Source organism: Hemitrygon akajei, unplaced genomic scaffold (assembly GCF_048418815.1).
Source record: "Hemitrygon akajei unplaced genomic scaffold, sHemAka1.3 Scf000139, whole genome shotgun sequence".
Classification (NCBI taxonomy): Eukaryota; Metazoa; Chordata; class Chondrichthyes; order Myliobatiformes; family Dasyatidae; genus Hemitrygon; species Hemitrygon akajei.
The window spans coordinates 93,431-112,680 of NW_027332025.1; the positions used below are offsets into that span (position 1 = coordinate 93,431).

Below are 19,250 nucleotides of genomic sequence, written 5' to 3' on the forward strand. Positions count from 1 at the left end.
TGAGGTGTTGCACTTTGGTATGATCTACCAATGCAGGTCTCTCACAGTGACTGGTCAGGCACGGAGGAGTTTTGTAGAAGAAAGGGACCTGGGAATCCAAGTTTTTAATTCACTGAAACTGGTATCATAGTTAGATAGTGATGGGAAAAAAATCAGCCCATTGGCCTTCATGAACCAAAGTACTGAAAACAATAAATGGATGTTATGTTGACTTGTAGAAGGCATTGGTGAGGCCTAATTTGGAGTACTGTGTGTAGTTTTCTTCACGTACCTACATGAAAGATGTAAAAGAGGTTGAAAGAGTTCAGAGAAAATTCACAAGGATGTTGCCAGGTCTAGAAGACATGAGTTATTAGGAAAGATTGAACAGGGCAGGACTTTATTCCTTGGAATGTAGAAGAATTGAGAGAAGATTTGAAGGAGGTGTACCAAAATTAGGAGGGCTATACATGGGGTAAATGGAAGCTTTTTCATTTTTTCAAAAATGGCTTTTCCCACTGAGATTGGGTGGAACGAGAACCAGAGGCCATGGATAAAGGGTAAAAGGAGAAACATTAAGGTCAACATCAGGGGATACTTCTTTAAACAGACGATCATCCAGGTGTGGAATGAGCAGACAACCTAACTGGTGCATGCGAGCTCAATTTCAACATATAAGGGGATTGTATAGGTACCTGGATGGTAGGGGTATGGGAATAGACATCTTAAATAGATCAACACTAACTAGATGGAACAAAGGGCCTGTTTTTGTGTTGTACCTTTCTATGATTCTGTCACAAGAACATGAAATAATACTATTATTCATTTAATTCATTTTATCAGCTGAGCGGACCAACCATTCATCCAGGCAGGAAATCTTCAGATGGCTGTAAAACTGTTGGAACTTTAAATTGACAGCAGGTAAAAGAAAATCCCAGCTGCATGTCAAAAAAGTCTAATTCCGGGAGAGTGTTTCAGTTACTGTGGCGCCAGGAACCCATGCAGCTCAGTGAGAAATGGGGATAATACCCATGGAGAGAGTCAAACTGAGCCACGTCACGAATTGGAGATGGCAGAAATGCCCCATTCTTATAGAGACAGGAAGCACATCAGACAGTTTGATGGTCATTCCAGATACCAGCAGTATGCCCAGTCAGGAGACGATTTCTCTGACCAACTTGGGTTGATCCTCATTGTAACAGTGAGATGTCAGATCACACCTTGGCAACTAAAGTGATCTCATCTGAAATGTTGTACTACACCCATTGATGGATTTTGTAAATCTTTTTACAGGTTAAAAACGAGAAGGAATTTGTCTTCAGGAATCTCAAACACGGCACGCCAATTTTGCTGTCTCTATCTAGATATTTATAAAGTGGAGTCGACCGTCCTTCCTGCTCAGACTGTGGGGAGGGATCCACTAGGTCATCTGACCAACTGTCAAGTCGGTCATTTTCCACAGGAGAAAGGCCGTTCACCTGCTCAGACATTGGGAATGGATTCACTCGGTCAACTCAATTGAAGTTACATCAGCAAATTCACGCTGGGCAAGAACGTTCACCTGTTCTTTGTGAGAGAGGAGATTCAGTCGGTCATCCCACCTGTGGACACAACAGTCAGTTTCCATTGGGCAGAGGCAGGTCATCTGCTGAATTTGTGGGGAGGGATTTACTCGGTCATCTCACATAATGGCTCTCCAGAGAGTTCACTCTGGAGAGCAGCCGTTCACCTGCTCGGACTGTGGGAAGGGATTCACTAAATTAACTCCCCTACTGAGACATCAGTCAACTCACGCTGGCGAGCGGCCATTCACCTGCTTAGACTGTGGGAAAGGATTCACTCGGTCATCCAGCCTACTGAGTCATCAGCGAGTTCACACTGGGGAGAAGCCGTTCATCTGCTCAGTCTGTGGGAAGGGATTCACTCACTTATCCACCCTACTGAGTCATCAGCGAGTTCACACTGGGGAGAAGCCATTCACCTGCTCGGACTGCGGGAAAAGATTCACTCAGTCATCCAACCTACAGAGTCATCAGCGAGTTCACACTGGGGAGAAGCCGTTCACCTGCTCAGAATGTGGAAAGGGATTCAGACAGATATCTCACCTACTGAGTCATCAGCTAGTTCACACTGGGGAGAAGCCGTTCACCTGCTCAGAATGTGGGAAGGGATTCACTCACTCATCCCATCTTCAGGGACACCGGCGAGTTCACACTGGGGAGAGGCCATTCACCTGCTCGGACTGTGGGAAGGGATTCACACAGTCATCCAGCCTTCAGAGTCATCTGCGAATTCACACTGGGGAAAGGCCGTTCACCTGCTCAGAATGTGGGAAGGGATTCACTCACTCATCCCATCTACAGAGACACCAGCGAGTTCACACTGGAGAGAGGCCATTCACCTGCTCGGACTGTGGGAAGGGATTCACTCAGTCATCTAGCCTTCAGAGTCATCTGCGAGTTCACACTGGAGAGAGGCCGTTCGCCTGCTCAGAATGTGGGAAGCGATTCACTCGTTCATCCTACCTACTGAGTCATCAGCGAGTTCACACTGAGGAGAGGCCGTTCACCTGTTCCGAATGTGGGAAGGGATTCACTCAGTCATCCCACCTACAGAGTCATCAGCGAGTTCACACTGGGGAGAAGCCGTTCACCTGCTCAGAATGTGGGAAGAGATTCACTCATTCATCCGACCTACTGAGTCATCAGCGAGTTCACACTGGGGAGAGGCCATTCACCTGCTCGGACTGCGGGAGGAGATTCACTCAGTCATCCAACCTACAGAGTCATCAGCGAGTTCACACTGGGGAGAAGCCGTTCACCTGCTCAGAATGTGGGAAGAGATTCACTCGTTCATCCGACCTACTGAGTCATCAGCGAGTTCACACTGGGGAGAGGCCGTTCACCTGCTCAGAATGTGGGAAAAGATTCACTCGTTCATCCTACCTACTGAGCCATCAGCGAGTTCACACTGGGGATAAGCCGTTCACCTGCTCAGTCTGTGGGAAGAGATTCACTCAGTCATCCCACCTACAGAGTCATCAGCGAGTTCACACTGGGGATAAGCCGTTCACCTGCTCCGTCTGTGGGAAGAGATTCACTCTGTCATCCAACTTACTGGTACATCATCGAGCTCACACTGGTGAGAAGCCGTTCACCTGCTCAGAATGTGGGCAGAGATTCACTCTGTCATGCAACCTACAGACTCACCAGCGAGTTCACACTGGGGAAAGGCCGTTCACCTGCTCAGTCTGTGGGAAGGGATTCACTCGGTTATCCCACCTACAGAGTCATCAGCGAGTTCACACTGGGGAGAAGCCGTTCATCTGCTCGGTCTGTGGGAAGGGATTTACTCACTCATCCACCCGACTGAGTCATCAGCGAGTTCATATTGGGGAGAAGCCGTTCATCTGCTCCGTCTGTGGAAAGAGATTCACTAAGTCATCCAACTTACTGGTTCATCATCGAGCTCACACTGATGAGAAGCCATTCAACTGCTCAGAATGTGGGAAGGGGTTCACTCAGTCATCCAGCCTTCAGAGTCATCTGCGAGTTCACACTGGAGAGAAGCCGTTCAGCTGCTAAGAATGTGGGAAAGGATTCATTCAGTCATCCCAACTACTGGCACAACAGTCAGTTCACACTAGGGAGTGGTCGTTGTTATGAATCCCTAGGTTTCGTTTGCTGTGGACTGTTAATTTATAAGAGAGAGAGAGTCTGACTTGCAACTTGTTTAAGTCGTTCGCAGCTTGTTTAGTATTAACCGAGGACACAGACACTCAGAGTCAGGCAGAAACGAAGGAGGGGAAATGGAACAGTCGACAGAAAGGAACTAGTAGCCAAGGGTCACTATTTGTGACTTTCCTATGCCCACAAGGGTGGGTTAATTATCGATTCGGCATAAAGTACATCGAATGTGTGGTGGTCATCTCGTTTGATCCATGAGAGTGGATCTGATTTGGGGTATCCTGTGAAGACCACTGATGCGTTACCCCTTGTCTGGGTGTGGTGTGGTAATACACTTGAAGACAATACGCCTTGTGACAAGTCACTTTCGGTAATCATTTGTATGTGGATTTGGAACGACGGATAAAATCTACAGCGACTGTTCTCTCGTTTTACCACCGTGGAACCTATGGAATTCGACATAATTGCCTTCTCTCGACATTTAACCTGGATTACAAATATCTCTTTCATCACCTATTCCATGAATGAACTGAACTTTCATACATTACCAAGCCTCGATTCCCCTAATCTCAATAGTTTGGGAGTTAAATTTATACACACATATACACATTACCCTGTTAACTTCTGTTTATCTTGCTCAAGTTTCTATATAATAAGTAGATACTAATAAAGAGAGTGGTTTTTACATAAAAACCAGACTCCAGTGTGAACTCTATTGCCGCTTGTTTGTTTCTAAAGTGATATGGTTCGTAATAAAATTGGGGCCTGCATCCGAAATATGTACTCATTTGGGGCGTATTGATTGATTTATTATCGATTTCATTGGGGAAATCCCATTTGATTTATTTGTGTGTGGAAAATCAGCAGCGGATGCTGATAGGATTGTGGAAGCGCCAACCTCTGAGGCATTAGATGACGCCAGAAGTATTGAGTTGTTGAGTATTGCTAGAAGGTTAAAACTTGCTAAGGTGAAATCGACAATGAGGAGGTCACAGATGCAGAGGATAATAGCTGAACATTATGTATCTGAGGGAGGGTTAAAGTGGAGGAGTTGGAGGTGTTTCCTGAAAGTAAACCTCGTGAGCTTTAGCTCCCGTAGAAGTTAGAAAATCTAAAGATTTAAGCTACGGTAAGGTAGAGGCAATTTGAGGCCAGAGAGGCAGAAAAACAGAGCGAGGAAGCAGAAAGACAGAGGCTGCTCGAGCTGGAAAGGATAGAAAGAATGCAGGAAAGGTATTCTGGTGATAAGTTTGAGGCCAGTCAGAAAGTTGAATTGGTACCTGCGTTTGACGAGGCAGAGGTTGATAAATACTTTCAGCGTTTTGAGAAGGTTGCTCAGAGTTTAAAGTGGCCAAACGAGGGTTGGCCTATTCTCATTTCATTCATTTTTCAATCTTTTTATTGATTTTCCAATAAAAAATACAAATCAGCGGAGGTTTTAGCAAACAGATAATACGAAGGACGTATAAACGGCAAATAAGTATATATTGAGAAAATCAGATAAGTAGTTTTTTTACTGTGTCATGTAACACCATTGTCCTGAAAAACGTTGTCTCATTTTTACTATGTACTGTGCCAGCAGTTATGGTCGAAATGACAATAACAGTGATTAGACTTGACTTGAAGTAGAATGTTATGCTGTTATAAATATAATCAAGAAACCACAACTCCTCTTAACAAATCAAAAAATAAAATGGCCTATTCTCTTACAAAGTGTGATTAAGGGGAAGGCTCAGCAAGCCTATTCTGCTTTGACAGTTGATGAATTAGCTAATTATGACATAGTGAAACAAGCTGTGCTCAAAGCTTACGAGTTGGTTCCAGAAGCATACAGGCAGAAGTTTAGAAATTTGAGGAAATCTATCAACCAGACTTTTATGGAATTTGCTTATGAGAAGTTTATGTGTATTACCCACTGGTGCACATGTAAAAATGTGAATGATGATTTTAACAGCTTGAAATTGAAGAATTCAAAAGTTGCATCCTTGATGACATAAAGACGTATTTAGATGAAAAGGATGCTGCCACTTTGCAGGAGTCCGCTAGATTAGCAGATGAGTTTGCTTTAACTCATAAGGTTAAGTTTATCCCAAATATGAGTTTCCAAAAGAGTAGCAGGGATAACCAGGGTAAACCAGAAATTAAAGCTGGGACGAGTGACAAAGTAAAGATGAAGGGAAACAGTTGAAGGAGAAATATTCTGGTCTTACTTGTTACTATTCTAAGAAAGCTGCACATATGATGGCTAATTGTTCCGTCCTGAAGAAGAAAAAGGAATAGGAGGCAGTCCCAAATGCCCGTGGTCAGTATGTTGAAGCACCTATAAACCCACAGGGTTCTGAACATTCTGTTGAGGCTCAGGTAAGGACTGAGAGGTCTGACCGAGTTAAGAAGGGGTTCGATCATTTTATGTCAGATGGGTTTGTATTAGTAAAGGAAGGGTCAACCCCGGTACCGGTGAAAATTCTTCGAGATACTGAGGCTTCACAGTATCGTTTGGGTGGATGCTGCTTGATGTGTCCCCTGTTACAAATCAGTACCCCGAAATAGCAGACAGTACACAATATGTGATAAACGATTGAGCTTTATAATTCTTACTTTGACCATAGCATTAGTAAAGAAATTTTTTTTAAAAAAAGAAAAAGGGCCCACTCTCTCCATTTGAATCTTCTCATCTCGTCCCGGCAAAAGACCGCAGTAATATCTTTTCCAGACTCAAAAGAAAGAATACTTCTGTCATTGGATAGCCCCGCACTCCAAAACCCTGTTATCTCTGGTCGTAACCTAAACATTGCTGCTCCAGAGAAACCATTACCTCAGCAGTGAAACATTACAGAGAGGCCGTTACATGAGCAGTGAATCCTGTGACACACTGCCGGGTTCACACTGGGGTTAAAGCTTCAGTAAGCTGCGTGCTGGATATTTGTCCATCACCATTGCTGAATGCAATTTCGAGAGTGTCTGTCGGTGCTGAACTCTGCAATTATTGCTGCTGATCACCACACCCAGTTCTGCACCCTGGTCACTGGGCATGGGAGGAGTTTCTTCTGCTGCACATTCACCTTTAATGGGACTGGAGTTTAATATTCTGGATCTGTGACAAATAAGTCAGTTTGTTTTAAACTCTGGATTTGGTAGTTAGTGAATTTATAGCACAGCTATTGTACTCAGACCTGCTGGACCCGGCTAGTGACTCTGTTCCACGACAGTCCTTATAAATCCTCCCCTGTTGTTCATCTGTCACTCTCCCTGTGGTGACGGGTTCCAGTCACCATTCCGTGGGTGAAATTCCCTTGAATTTGCTGCAGACTGAACAAGTCGAGCTGACTGCAGTTCTGTCTGAGATATTGTTCGCCCCACAAATCTCCGGGCTGAAGAAGACTGACATAGGGAGTTAACGTCCTTATTCAGGGCTCATTTGCACATGATGGGTCATTTTCTCTGCTTCTGAAAGGTTGCTAGAGAACACCACTGTCCTAAAGACTGAAATCGGAATGGAAACCCTCAGTTTGGATGTTCAACGGAGCAGGGTCAGAAACCAGAGGCGGGTCCGCACAGGGCAGAGTTTGAGGCTCTGGACGATGGTCGGGGTAAGAATGTGATGAGGAGAAGGGAATCAGTAGCAGGGCGTGGCAAGGAATGACAGAATAGCAACATTTGGAAGCAGATTGACAGAGAAAATCTTTTGTTTGTCTGACTGATGACAGAAACAATGCCTGTGGTGTGGTGCCCCATTGTCTGGAAGCACATGTGTGTGTTGAGAATGGTGATATCTATTGAGGGAGTTGTTCCTGCTTGGTAATCCTATAATATTATATCCGTGTGGATATTTTAGATTATCCTATCTGTAATAATGTATTAATTGTCATATAAAATGTGAGATTCTGTCCCTAACTGGATCAGGCTATGAATTTATGTTGCCATACTGAAGTTATGGTGGTCATTTATAAGTTTGTATTTTAAAGCAAGATTGTGGTGAATGATATTTGCCAATTGATTGTAACCGCATAAGTAATCAGATTGAATTAAACTGCTGCAGGCTCCTGGAATATGGTGGACTGCGTCTGGTTTCTCCTGGCATTTTCTGCATTGATTGCCTTTTTTTACTGTATGTATTTTTTTTTCCTTTTTGTTGACCACCTTGTCCTGTATTTCCACATGAACCCCTCTGTTTCTGGGAAGAGGTCTCCAACTCTCAGTCAGGTGCTCAATGCTTCCTTGTCACCATCTAGTCTGCTCAGATCGTTGGGATGTCTCCCATGGAAGGTCATGCTCATTCCACTGGTTAATGTTTTCTTCCAGAGTGGTGATTCATTTTTCTGAGTTGGCCTCTCATTTAAGTTTTCTGGTCTGTATTTCTATTCACGATTGCATATACACACAAGGAGTGCTGAATCCTGTTCACTTTTGATGAAAATATATATTTAGAAGTTTCATCTCACTGTTGTGTGATTGTTTCTCATGCGTGTTATTCCTCTTCCTCCTTCTGTCCGAGGTAGTGTTAATCTAAGTGGGTCTGACTGAAAATAGACTTTTTCTAAATTTGTCATTTCAGTTCTTATTTATCTTTGTGAATCCCTACGTCGCACTACTTTCTATTTTCTTTGCTTGTTGATTTTTTCTTTTTGAAACGTGGGTATCAGGAGTCCCAAAGAAGAGTCTTGGCCCTAAATGTTGATTCCCATCCATAGATGCTGCCTGACATGCTGAGCTCCTCCAGCACTTTGTCTGTATTATTCTAGATTCCTAGCATCTTCATCCTGTTTCCAAAATACTTACGTGTCTCTTGAAATAACAAGCCGGTTGAAGGCTGTGTGGCTCTGTTGTTAAAATATTAAATAAAATTAGTAGAAAGTGTAGGAGAGTTAGAAGGTGTAGAATCTTTGTGGGTAGAATTAAGGAACAACAAATGTGAAGAAAAAAATCCCTGATGGGAATTGTACAGAGATCCTCAAATAGTAGTAAATTTGTGGTCCACAAATTACAACGGGAGATAGAAAATGCGTGCCAAAAGGGCAATGTTACATTAGACATGGGGGATTGTCATGCAGGTGATTAGGAAAATTAGGATGGTGTTGGTCTCAAAAGGAGTAGTTCCTAAAATGCCCACAAAATGCTTTTTTAGAGCAGCTCGTGGTTGAGCCCAGTTGGGGATCAGCTATTCTGGATTGGGTGTTGTAATGAACAGGAATTAATTAGGTCACTGAAGTTCAAAGAACCCTTATGGGCCAGTGATCTTAATATAATCAAATTCACCCTGATATTAGAGAAGGTGACATTAATATTACCCTGACATTAAAGTCAGATGTGGAATTTGAGAACTTGAGAGCAAGAGAGAAGAATTGGTCAAAATTGATTTGAAAAGAACACGGGCAGGCATGAAAACAGAGCAGCAATAGTTGGAATTTCTGGAAGAAATTCAGAAGGCACACGATATATACATCACAAAGAGGAAGTAGTATTCTAAAGGTGACAAAGCCGTGGCTGATAAGAGAAATCAAAGACAATATAAAAAACACAGAGAGGGCATAGAGCAAGAATTACTCGGAAGTTAGAGGATTGGGAAACTTTTGAAAACCAACAGAATGCAACCAAAATAATTAAGAAGGAAAAGTTTGAATACATAGGTGAGCTTGGCAGTAATATTCAAGAGGATGCCAAAGTTTTCTTCAGGTACATATACTGTAAAAGAGACAGAATTGGAAATGCAACCACTAGAAAATAATGCTGGAGAGGTAGTAATGGGATGGAGCGGCAAAGGGATGGCAGATGAAATGAATAAGTATTGTATATCAGTCTTAACCGTGGAAGACCCTGCTAGGAATATGGAAGCCTCAGATGTCAGTGGTCAGAATGTGTAAAGTTATGTTACACTGGAGAAGGTTCTTGGGAAACACAAAGGTCTGAAGGTAAATAGGTCTCCTCGAACAGATGGTGTACACCCCAGAGATCTGAAAGAGGTGGCGGAAGAGATGTGGAGGCATTAGCAATGAGCTTTCAAGAATCGTTAAGGAAATTATATCCAAATTATTTTTTTATTTCCTTATAACCATATAACCATATAACAATCACAGCACGGAAACAGGCCATTCCGGCCCTCCTAGTCCGTGCCGAACTCTTAATCTCACCTAGTCCCACCTACCCGCACTCAGCCCATAACCCTCCACTCCTTTCCTATCCATATACCTATCCAATTTTACCTTAAATGACACAACTGAACTGGCCTCTACTACTTCTACAGGAAGCTCATTCCACACAGCTATCACTCTCTGAGTAAAGAAATACCCCCTCGTGTTTCCCTTAAACTTTTGCCCCCTAACTCTCAAATCATGTCCTCTCGTTTGAATCTCCCCTACTCTCAATGGAAACAGCCTATTCACGTCAACTCTATCTATCCCTCTCAACATTTTAAATACCTCGATCAAATCCCCCCTCAACCTTCTACGCTCCAATGAATAGAGACCTAACTTGTTCAACCTTTCTCTGTAACTTAAGTGCTGAAACCCAGGTAACATCCTAGTAAATCGTCTCTGCACTCTCTCTAATTTATTGATATCTTTCCTATAATTCGGTGACCAGAACTGTACACAATATTCCAAATTTGGCCTTACCAATGCCTTGTACAATTTTAACATTACATCCCAACTTCTGTACTCAATGCTCTGATTTATAAAGGCCAGCGTTCCAAAAGCCTTCTTCACCACCCTATCTACATGAGACTCCACCTTCAGGGAACTATGCACTGTTATTCCTAGATCTCTCTGTTCCACTGCATTCCTCAATGCCCTACCATTTACCCTGTATGTTCTATTTGGATTATTCCTGCCAAAATGTAGAACCTCACACTTCTCAGCATTAAACTCCATCTGCCAACGTTCAGCCCATTCTTCTAACCGGCATAAATCTCCCTGCAAGCTTTGAAAACCCACCTCATTATCCACAACACCTCCTACCTTAGTATCATCAGCATACTTACTAATCCAATTTACCACCCCATCATCCAGATCATTTATGTATATTACAAACAACATTGGGCCCAAAACAGATCCCTGAGGCACCCCGCTAGTCACCGGCCTCCATCCCGATAAACAATTATCCACCACTACTCTCTGGCATCTCCCATCTAGCCACTGTTGAATCCATTTTATTACTCCAGCATTAATACCTAACGACTGAACCTTCTTAACTAACCTTCCATGTGGAACTTTGTCAAAGGCCTTGCTGAAGTCCATATAGACTACATCCACTGCCTTACCCTCGTCAACATTCCTCGTAACTACTTCAAAAAATTCAATAAGGTTTGTCAAACATGACCTTCCACGCACAAATCCATGCTGGCTACTCCTTCTTTACTCCCACTCTCCCAGTTTCACCTATCACCGGCCACATCTTCCATCCCTTTCACCCCAACACTTCTCCCTCTGACGTCTCATCTCTTTTTTTTCCCGGTCCTGATGAAGTGTCTCGTCCTGAAACGTCGACTGTTTGCTATTTCCCATATATGCTGCCTGACCTCCTAGATTCCTCCAGCATTTTGTGTCTGTGTTGCTTGGATTTCCAGCATCCTCAGACTTTCTCCTGTTTATGATGAAAAAAACAAAACCGGGGTCATATAATGTTGCAAGAAAACAGTGGGAAGTTAGTGGATTGGAAAGCTTTCACATAACCAACAGGAGACAACCAGAAATAGAACACAGGAGAGACAAGATGAAAAATTAAGGTAAGTGAGCCAATAATATCAAGTATCAAAAGTTGTTCATATATTTAAATAGTAAAAGAGAGGCGAGTTGATATTGTACCTCTGGTAGATTGTGCTGGCCATAAACCAAAGAAATAGCGGCCGAACGTAACAAATACTTTGTGTCATTCTTCTCAGTGTAAGACACTAGCAATGTAAAACCATAAAACATAGTAGCAGATTTAGGCCATTCAGCCCATCAAGTCTGCTCGGCCGTCCTATCATGGGTGATCCCTGTTTTCACTCAACCCCACGCACGTGCCTCCTCGGCATTTCCTGTAATGACCTGACTGATCAGCAAACTTTTAGCTTCTGTCTTAAATGTACTCACAGACGTGTCCCCACCGCGGTCTGTTTCAGAGAATTCAACAGATTCACTGCTCTCTGACTAAATAAGAAACTCCTTAACTAACCTAAAAGGTCGCTCCTCAGTTTTGAGGCTGTGCCCTCTGTTATGGCTACCCCCACCATACGAAAAGTCCAGTCCTCATCTAACCTATCTGGACTTTCCCACATTCGGTTGGTTTCAGTGATCACCACCCGCATTCATTAAACTTAGGTCAGTGCAGGAGTACAGACCCAAGGCTGGCAAACGCTCCTCATATCTTAACTCCTTCATTCCCGGAATCATCTTCTTGAACATCCTCTGGGCTCTCTCCAACGACAGCACACGTTTTCCGAGATATGGGTCCCAAATGCTCTAAGTGCGGCCTAATAGGGTCTTATAAACTACCCGTATTATCTCCTTGCTTATATCATCCACTTTACTCTAAATCAATGCCAGCATTGCATTTGCCTTCTTTACACAGGCTCGTCCTGTAAATTAACCTTCTGGGAGTCTTGCCCAAGGATTCATATTTCCTTCTGTACTTCTGTTGTTTGAACCTTCTCCCCAATCAGATAATAGTTCAGTATTGTTCCTTTTGCCAAAAAGCATTATCGTACATTTCCCAGTATTGTATTCCATCCGCCACATGTTTGCTCATTCTTCAAATTTGCCTGTGTCCTGCTGCAATCACATTGCTTCCTCAGCACTACCAACGCCTCCACCTATCTTTCACAAATTTGTCCCATAGCCCGAACTTCGGACGGGGTCCACGTCCGGATTACTTCGGTTGTGTCAATCATGATTTTTCAACAGTGCAATCCAGCATCTAATTCTGACTTGGCTTGTTTTTCGTTTCTCCGATCCGTCCAACCACACAAGTCACTGGTAAAAGGAATCACATATCTAGTATATCTACTTTCCAACCAGACTTGATCATCCCGGGAGTCTGACGGCATCAGCCAATCTCCCAAGAATTTCTTTACTCATTCAATCTTCTGGTTTGTAATGGAGAATCCTGCCGGACAGATCTTTTGAAGATTTTTGAAGATGTTACACGCAGGTTAGATTCAGGAGAATCGTTGGGTGTTGTGTTCTTGGATTTTCAGAAGGTGCCACTCATGAGGCTGTTTAACCAGTTAATATTCAATGGCATAAGACCATGAGACCATAATATGTAGGAGTAGAATTAAACCATTTGTTACATCGAGTGTGCTTCGCCATTCCATCATGGCTGATCCAATTTTCCTTTCAGCTCCAGTCTTCTCTCTTCCACCCACACCCACTCATTTCCTGAACAATCAAGAATCAATCACACTGTGCATTAAATATACAGAAACACTTGGACTCCACATCTGACCGTGGTAAAGAATTCCACTGATTCACCACTCTCTGGCTGAAGGCACTCGTCCTCCGTTCCGTTTTAAAAGGATTTCCTTCCGTAAAATTCTCTCCACATCCACTTTATCAAGGCCTTTCACTATTCGATCGTTTTCAATGAGGCCACTCCTAGATTTTTTTTTTCTGAATTCCAGTGAATACAGACCAAAGCAATCAAACATTCGTCAGATGGCACGCCATCCAATCCTGCAATCATTTTCCTGAAACTGATTTGGACTATCTTCAGTCAAAGCACATTTAAGATAAGGGGCCGGAAACTGCTGATAACGCTCCAGGTGAGGCCCCACCAGTTCTTTATAAATTTTCAGCATTATCTTCTTGCTTTTATATTCTGGTTCTCTTGAAATCCACGCTGACATTGCACGCCTTCTTCACCGCAGACTCAACCTGCAAATTCCCCTTTATGGACTGTTACGCAGGACCTCCCGGGTTCCTTCCCCCCTGAGTTTCTGTTTGTATTTTCTCTCCATTTAGAAAAGAATCAATGCTTTCATTTCTTCTACCAATGTGCATGACCAGAGACGGTACTACCTTCCATCTGCCATTTGTTTACCCATTCTCCTAATCTATGTAGCTGCTTCTGTAGCCTCTCTATTCACACAATGCTCCCTACCCGTCCACCTCACTTCATATCGCCTGCAAACATTGCAAAAAAAGCGATGAATTCCATCGCTGGCAAAAAACGTAAGAAGAATCGGTCCCAACACGGAGCCCTGTGGAACCCCACTCTTCACCGGCAATCATCGTTTCGATTATTTGGCAGTTTACCCAGGTTCATGGAAACTTAGTCGGCTGTGCATATTCACATGCTGATTTAGTTCAGACAATAAAGGTACTTGTCAATAAATACAAATTATTTCTATACCATACTGATCATTATTGCCGATGCGAAATCCTTGTAACGCATTGTCTCAATTGTGACAGCTACATCTGACATCATCCGAAAGTCAGCACATAGCAGCATTAAACAATGAGGCCTACACAGCAATATTGATGTCAGTCTCCAGAACACCATGATAGTTTACGCGAATAGAGTGGCTGGAAAGTTCACATGAATTGAGAAGAAAGTGTGTGCGGTTTGCTCGTGCCTCAGGGTTTAGCTGCCGGAGCTGAGAGAAAAAGGAAATAAAACGTGCAGCAGCAATAATACCATTGATAATAATTTACCTGTTTAAAAACAGCATATCACATTCTAGCATCATGCATCCCACAGCTATTCGACACTCAGATAATCACAATATACTTACAGAAGAGCGGAAAGTATGCCGTAAGGCTGTGCATGTATGGAAAAATAACTGATAATGGACTCTGTAATTCTAAATCAAGCCTGAATGAATATGTTGACTACCAAAAGTCATTTAATTCTGCCTCACACTGCATAAACATGTAATTTGGACTGGATAACCGCAGAACATTAAACATAATGAAAGGTGAAATAGAGCGAGCAGAATATAAAACAAAGCGGCAGGGTACGATACACCTGACGGATGAATATGAAACATATAAATATCTGGGATATCAAAATGCAAACGAATTGGATCATAGTGTGATAAATGGAAATAAATCACTTTTGGGGCTTAAGAAAATAAGCCAGAAAGAGCTCAATAGTGAAAATATACCAAAGGTTTTAAAAACACACAGGTTTGCTACAAATACATTATATAACCATATAACAATTTCAGCACGGAAACAGGCCATCTCGGCCCTTCTATTCTGTGCTGACGCTTACTCTCACCTAGTCCCACTGGCCCGCACTCAGCCCATAACCCTCCATTCCTTTCCTGTACATATACCTATCCAATTTTACTTTAAATGACAATACCGAACCTGCCTCTAACACTTCTACTGGAAGCTCATTCCACATAGCTGCCACTCTCTGAGTAAAGAGATTCCCCCCTCGTGTTACCCTTAAACTTTTGCCCCCTAGCTCTCAACTCATGTCCACTTGTTTGAATCTCCTCTACTCTCAATGGAAAAAGACGATCCCCGTCAACTCGATCTATCCCCCTCATTTTTTAAATACTTCTATCAAGTTCCCCCTCAACCTTCTACGCCCCAAAAGATAAAGACCTAACTTGTTCAACCTTTCCCTGTAACTTAGGTGCTGAAACCCAGGTAACATTCTCGTAAATCTTCTCCGCTCTCTCTGTATATTGTTGATATCTTTCCAATAATTCGGTGACCAGAACTGTACACAATACTCCAAATTCGGCCTAACCAATGCCTTGTACAATTTTAACATTACATCCCAACTCCTATACTCAATGCTCTGATTTATCAAAGGCCATCATACCAAAAGCTTTCTTCACCACCCTATCCACATGAGATTCCACCTTTTGGGAACTATGCACCATTATTCGTAGATCACTCTGTTCTACTGCATTCTTCAATGCCCTACCATTTACCATGTATGTCCTATTTGGATTATTCTTACCGAAATGCAGCACCTCCCACTTATATATTTTCAAAACCGATCTGGAAAATAGAGAAAAAAAATTAACAACTGAAATGAAAATTTTAGAATACACTACATACAGTTGAAAATGTGTCAGAAAGAGCTTAATTGTGAAAATATTACAAAGGCAACACATAGTTTGGCCGCAAATACGTTATATTTGTTTTTCGAAACAGATGTGGAAAATTGATAAAGGAAAATAACAACTGAAATGAAAATTTTAGAAAACCCTATATACACTTGAGCGCACTTACCTTGGACAGAGCCGGAAGTACAATAACAGACGTAAGAAGTTTACACATTAGTCAGATGAAACCTCGAAAGAGAACTTTTCATCAAGGAAAACAACCTTTAGCAATCAACGCGAGCATGTAGAATTCTGTTATGAAGAGCACTCCATTAAACTTAAGTAAAAGTACAATATAGAAAAAACGACAAAATTATCACTTTGGAAGAAAGAGTTAACCAATGGAAGAACATGACCTTCTGGGGAGGACATCCCCACGATCTGAACAGAGTCGATGTCGTCAAGGAAACGTCGAAAGTTTGGCTCAGAGTTGGTTTGTTCAGTTCCTTTGCTCAGGAACGGTGCAACACAAGGTGGCGAACTCCACGAGAAAGCAGAAACAATCGAACGCGCACAGGATCTTGCAGTCGATTAACATTTGATTACTGATACAGGTGAAATCAGGTGGCAAGTATCATTCACCAAGTTCTTGCTTTAAAATGCTATCTCATAAAAAGCAGCGTACGTTACTACAGCGAGAACCTGATCCAGTTTGAGAGTCGGAGTCCTACAGTTATATTAAGACCGGTCCATTATTACAGACAGGGCCGATACATGATGCCCGTCCGGATAAAGAAGCAACAACAACTTATAGCCATTCCAGTCTAACTGGAGGTCTGCAGTTACAGGTGTACCACAGTACTTCCGTTCATTGCACAACACCGAATTGAGAACAGCTGATCCCGCAGTTCGCTCAACCAGAGCTGGTCGAAAAGCCATCTCGGAGGCATTCCGGAAATCCCCCCTGTTTGGAGTTGGCACCAACCTCACTTTCCCAGTCTACCTGTATATTGAAATCGCTCATGATGATCGGAACATTGCCCGCTTGGCATGTATTTTCCATTCCAGAAATTCCCCCTGTTTGGATCTGGCACCAACCTCATTTTCCCAATCTACCTGTATATTGAAATCGCTCACGATGATCGGAACATTGCCCGCTTGGCATGTATTTTCCATTCCAGAAATTCCCCCCTGTTTGGATCTGGCACCAACCTCATTTTCCCAATCTACCTGTATATTGAAATCGCTCACGATGATCGGAACATTGCCCGCTTGGCATGTATTTTCCATTTCAGAAATTCCCCCTGTTTGGATCTGGCACCAACCTCATTTTCCCAATTTACCTGTATATAATACAATCTGGATCCTTGGACTTAAGTTCCCAGCTAACATCTTCTTTCAACCACGATTCAGTGATGCCCACAACTTCTTACACCCCGATTTGTAACTCTACTACAAGTTCATCTACCTTATTCCATATTCTGTGCGCTTTCAAGTTTTACAACTTTAGTCCTGCATTCACCCTTTTCAATTTTCTCCGCCTTTAACATTGCAGCATCCTGTTGACGGCATTTTTTGTCCCATTGTGAGCCTCGCTTTACTCAGAGTCTGACTACACACTGACTCTGTTTCTGAACCAACTCCCTCGTGTTACCCCTAAACTTTTGCCCCATCTCTCAAATCATGTCCTCTTGTTCGAATCTCCCCTATTCTGAATGGAAAAAGCCTATCCACATCAACTCTATCTATCTCCCTCATAATTTTAAATACCTCTCTCAAGTCCCCCCTCAATCTCCTACGCTCCAAATAATAAAGACCTAACTTGTTCAACCTTTCCCTGTAACTTAGGTGCCGAAACACAGGGAACATCCTAATAAATCTTCTCTGTACTCTCTCTATTTTGTTGACATCTTTCCTATAATTCGGTGACCAGAACTGTACACAATACTCCATATTCGGCCTTACCAATGCCTTGTACAATTTTAACATTACTTCACAACTCCTATACTCAGTGCTCTGATTTATAAAGGCCAGCATACCAAAAGCTTTCTTCACCACCCAATCCACGTGAGATTCCACCTTCAGGGAACTATGCACCATTATTCCTAGATCAATCTGTTCTACTGCATTCTTCAATGCCCTACCATTTACCATGTATGTCCTATTTGGATTATTCCTACCAAAATGTAGCACCTCACACTTATCAGCATTAAACTCCATCTGCCATCTTTCAGCCCACTCTTCTAACTGGCCTAAATCTCTCTGCAAGCTTTGAAAACCTACTTCATTATCCACAACGCCACCTATCTTAGTATTATCTGCATACTTACTAATCCAATTTACCACCCCATCATCCAGATTATTAATGTATATGACAAACAACATTGGATCCAATACAGATCCCTGAGGCACACCACTAGTCACCGGCTTCCAAGCTGACAAACAGTTATCCACCACTACTCTCTGGCATCTCCCATCTAGCCACTGTTGAATCCATTTTACTAGTTCAATGTTAATACTTAACGATTAAACCTTCCTAATATTCCGTGCGGAACTTTGTCAAAGGCCTTACGGAAGTCCATATAGACAACATCCACTGCTTTACCCTCGTCCACTTTCCTCGTAACCTCTTCAAAAATTCAATAAGTTTTGTTATACATGACCTTCCACGCACAAATCATTACAGACTATTCCTAATCAAACCCTATCTATCCAGATAATTATATATACCATTTCTAGGAATACTTTCCATTAATTTACCCACCACTGACGTCAAACTGACAGGCCTATAATTGCTAGCTTTATTCTTAGACCCCTTTTTCAACAATGGAACCAGCTGAGCAATATGCCGATCCTCCGGCACCATCCCCGTTTCTAATGACATTTGAAATATTTCCGTCAGAGTCCCCAGCTATTTCTACACTAAACTCCCTCAAGGTACTAGGGAATATCCTGTCAGGACCCAAAGATGTATCCACTTTTATATTCCTTAAAAGAGCCAGTAGTTCAACCTCTTTAATCGTCATAGATTCCATAACTTCCCGACCTGTTTTCCTTACCTTACTCAATTCAATATCCTTCTCTTGAGTGAATACCGAAGAAAATAAATAGATCAAAAACTCCCCCATCTCTTTCGGCTCCACACATAGTTTTCCACTCTGATTCTCCAAAGGACCAATTTTATCCCTCACTCTCCTTTTGCTATTAATATAACTCTAGAAACCCTTCGGATTTATTTTCACCTTAATTGCCAAAGCAATCCCATATCTTCTTTTAGCTTTTTCTAATTTCTTTCTACGATTCATTTTAGATCCTTTATATTCCTCGAGCACCTCATTTACTCCATGCTGTCTATATTTATTGTAGACCTCCCACTTTTTCCGAACCAAGTTTCCAATCTCCCTTGAAAACCATGGCGCTCTCAAACTTTTAACATTTATTTTCAACCTAACAGGAACTTAAATATTCTGTACCCTCAAAATTTCACCTTTAAATGACCTCCATTTCTCTATTACATCCTTCCCATAAAACAAATTGTCCCAATCCTCTCCTTCTAAATGCTTTCTCATTTCCTCAAAGTTAGACTTTCTCCAATCAAA

At 42.3% G+C, this 19,250-nt stretch overlaps 2 protein-coding genes across 3 annotated transcripts in view; one reads left to right on the forward strand and one right to left on the reverse strand.

The window, feature by feature from the left end:
* LOC140723819 (uncharacterized) overlaps positions 1-19,250 on the reverse strand; it is a 245,928-nt gene that overhangs the window by 42,924 nt on the left and 183,754 nt on the right. The gene's annotated exons all lie outside the window — the stretch shown is intronic.
* LOC140723823 (uncharacterized) lies at positions 1,468-4,276 on the forward strand. Of its 2 annotated transcripts, XM_073038363.1 has the most exons (2): positions 1,468-3,110; positions 3,192-4,276. In XM_073038363.1, exons 1-2 carry the CDS (start codon positions 1,668-1,670, stop codon positions 3,561-3,563), a joined length of 1,815 nt encoding a protein of 604 aa, XP_072894464.1. In that variant the 5' UTR covers positions 1,468-1,667; the 3' UTR covers positions 3,564-4,276. The 2 variants fall into 2 exon arrangements, with proteins under 2 accessions (XP_072894464.1, XP_072894462.1); XM_073038361.1 differs by having other exon boundaries at positions 1,468-4,276.

What these genes read in the sequence shown, in the direction of transcription:
- LOC140723823 (XM_073038361.1), top strand. Translation starts at nt 1,668, where the DNA reads ATGGCTCTCCAGAGAGTTCACTCTGGAGAGCAGCCGTTCACCTGCTCG.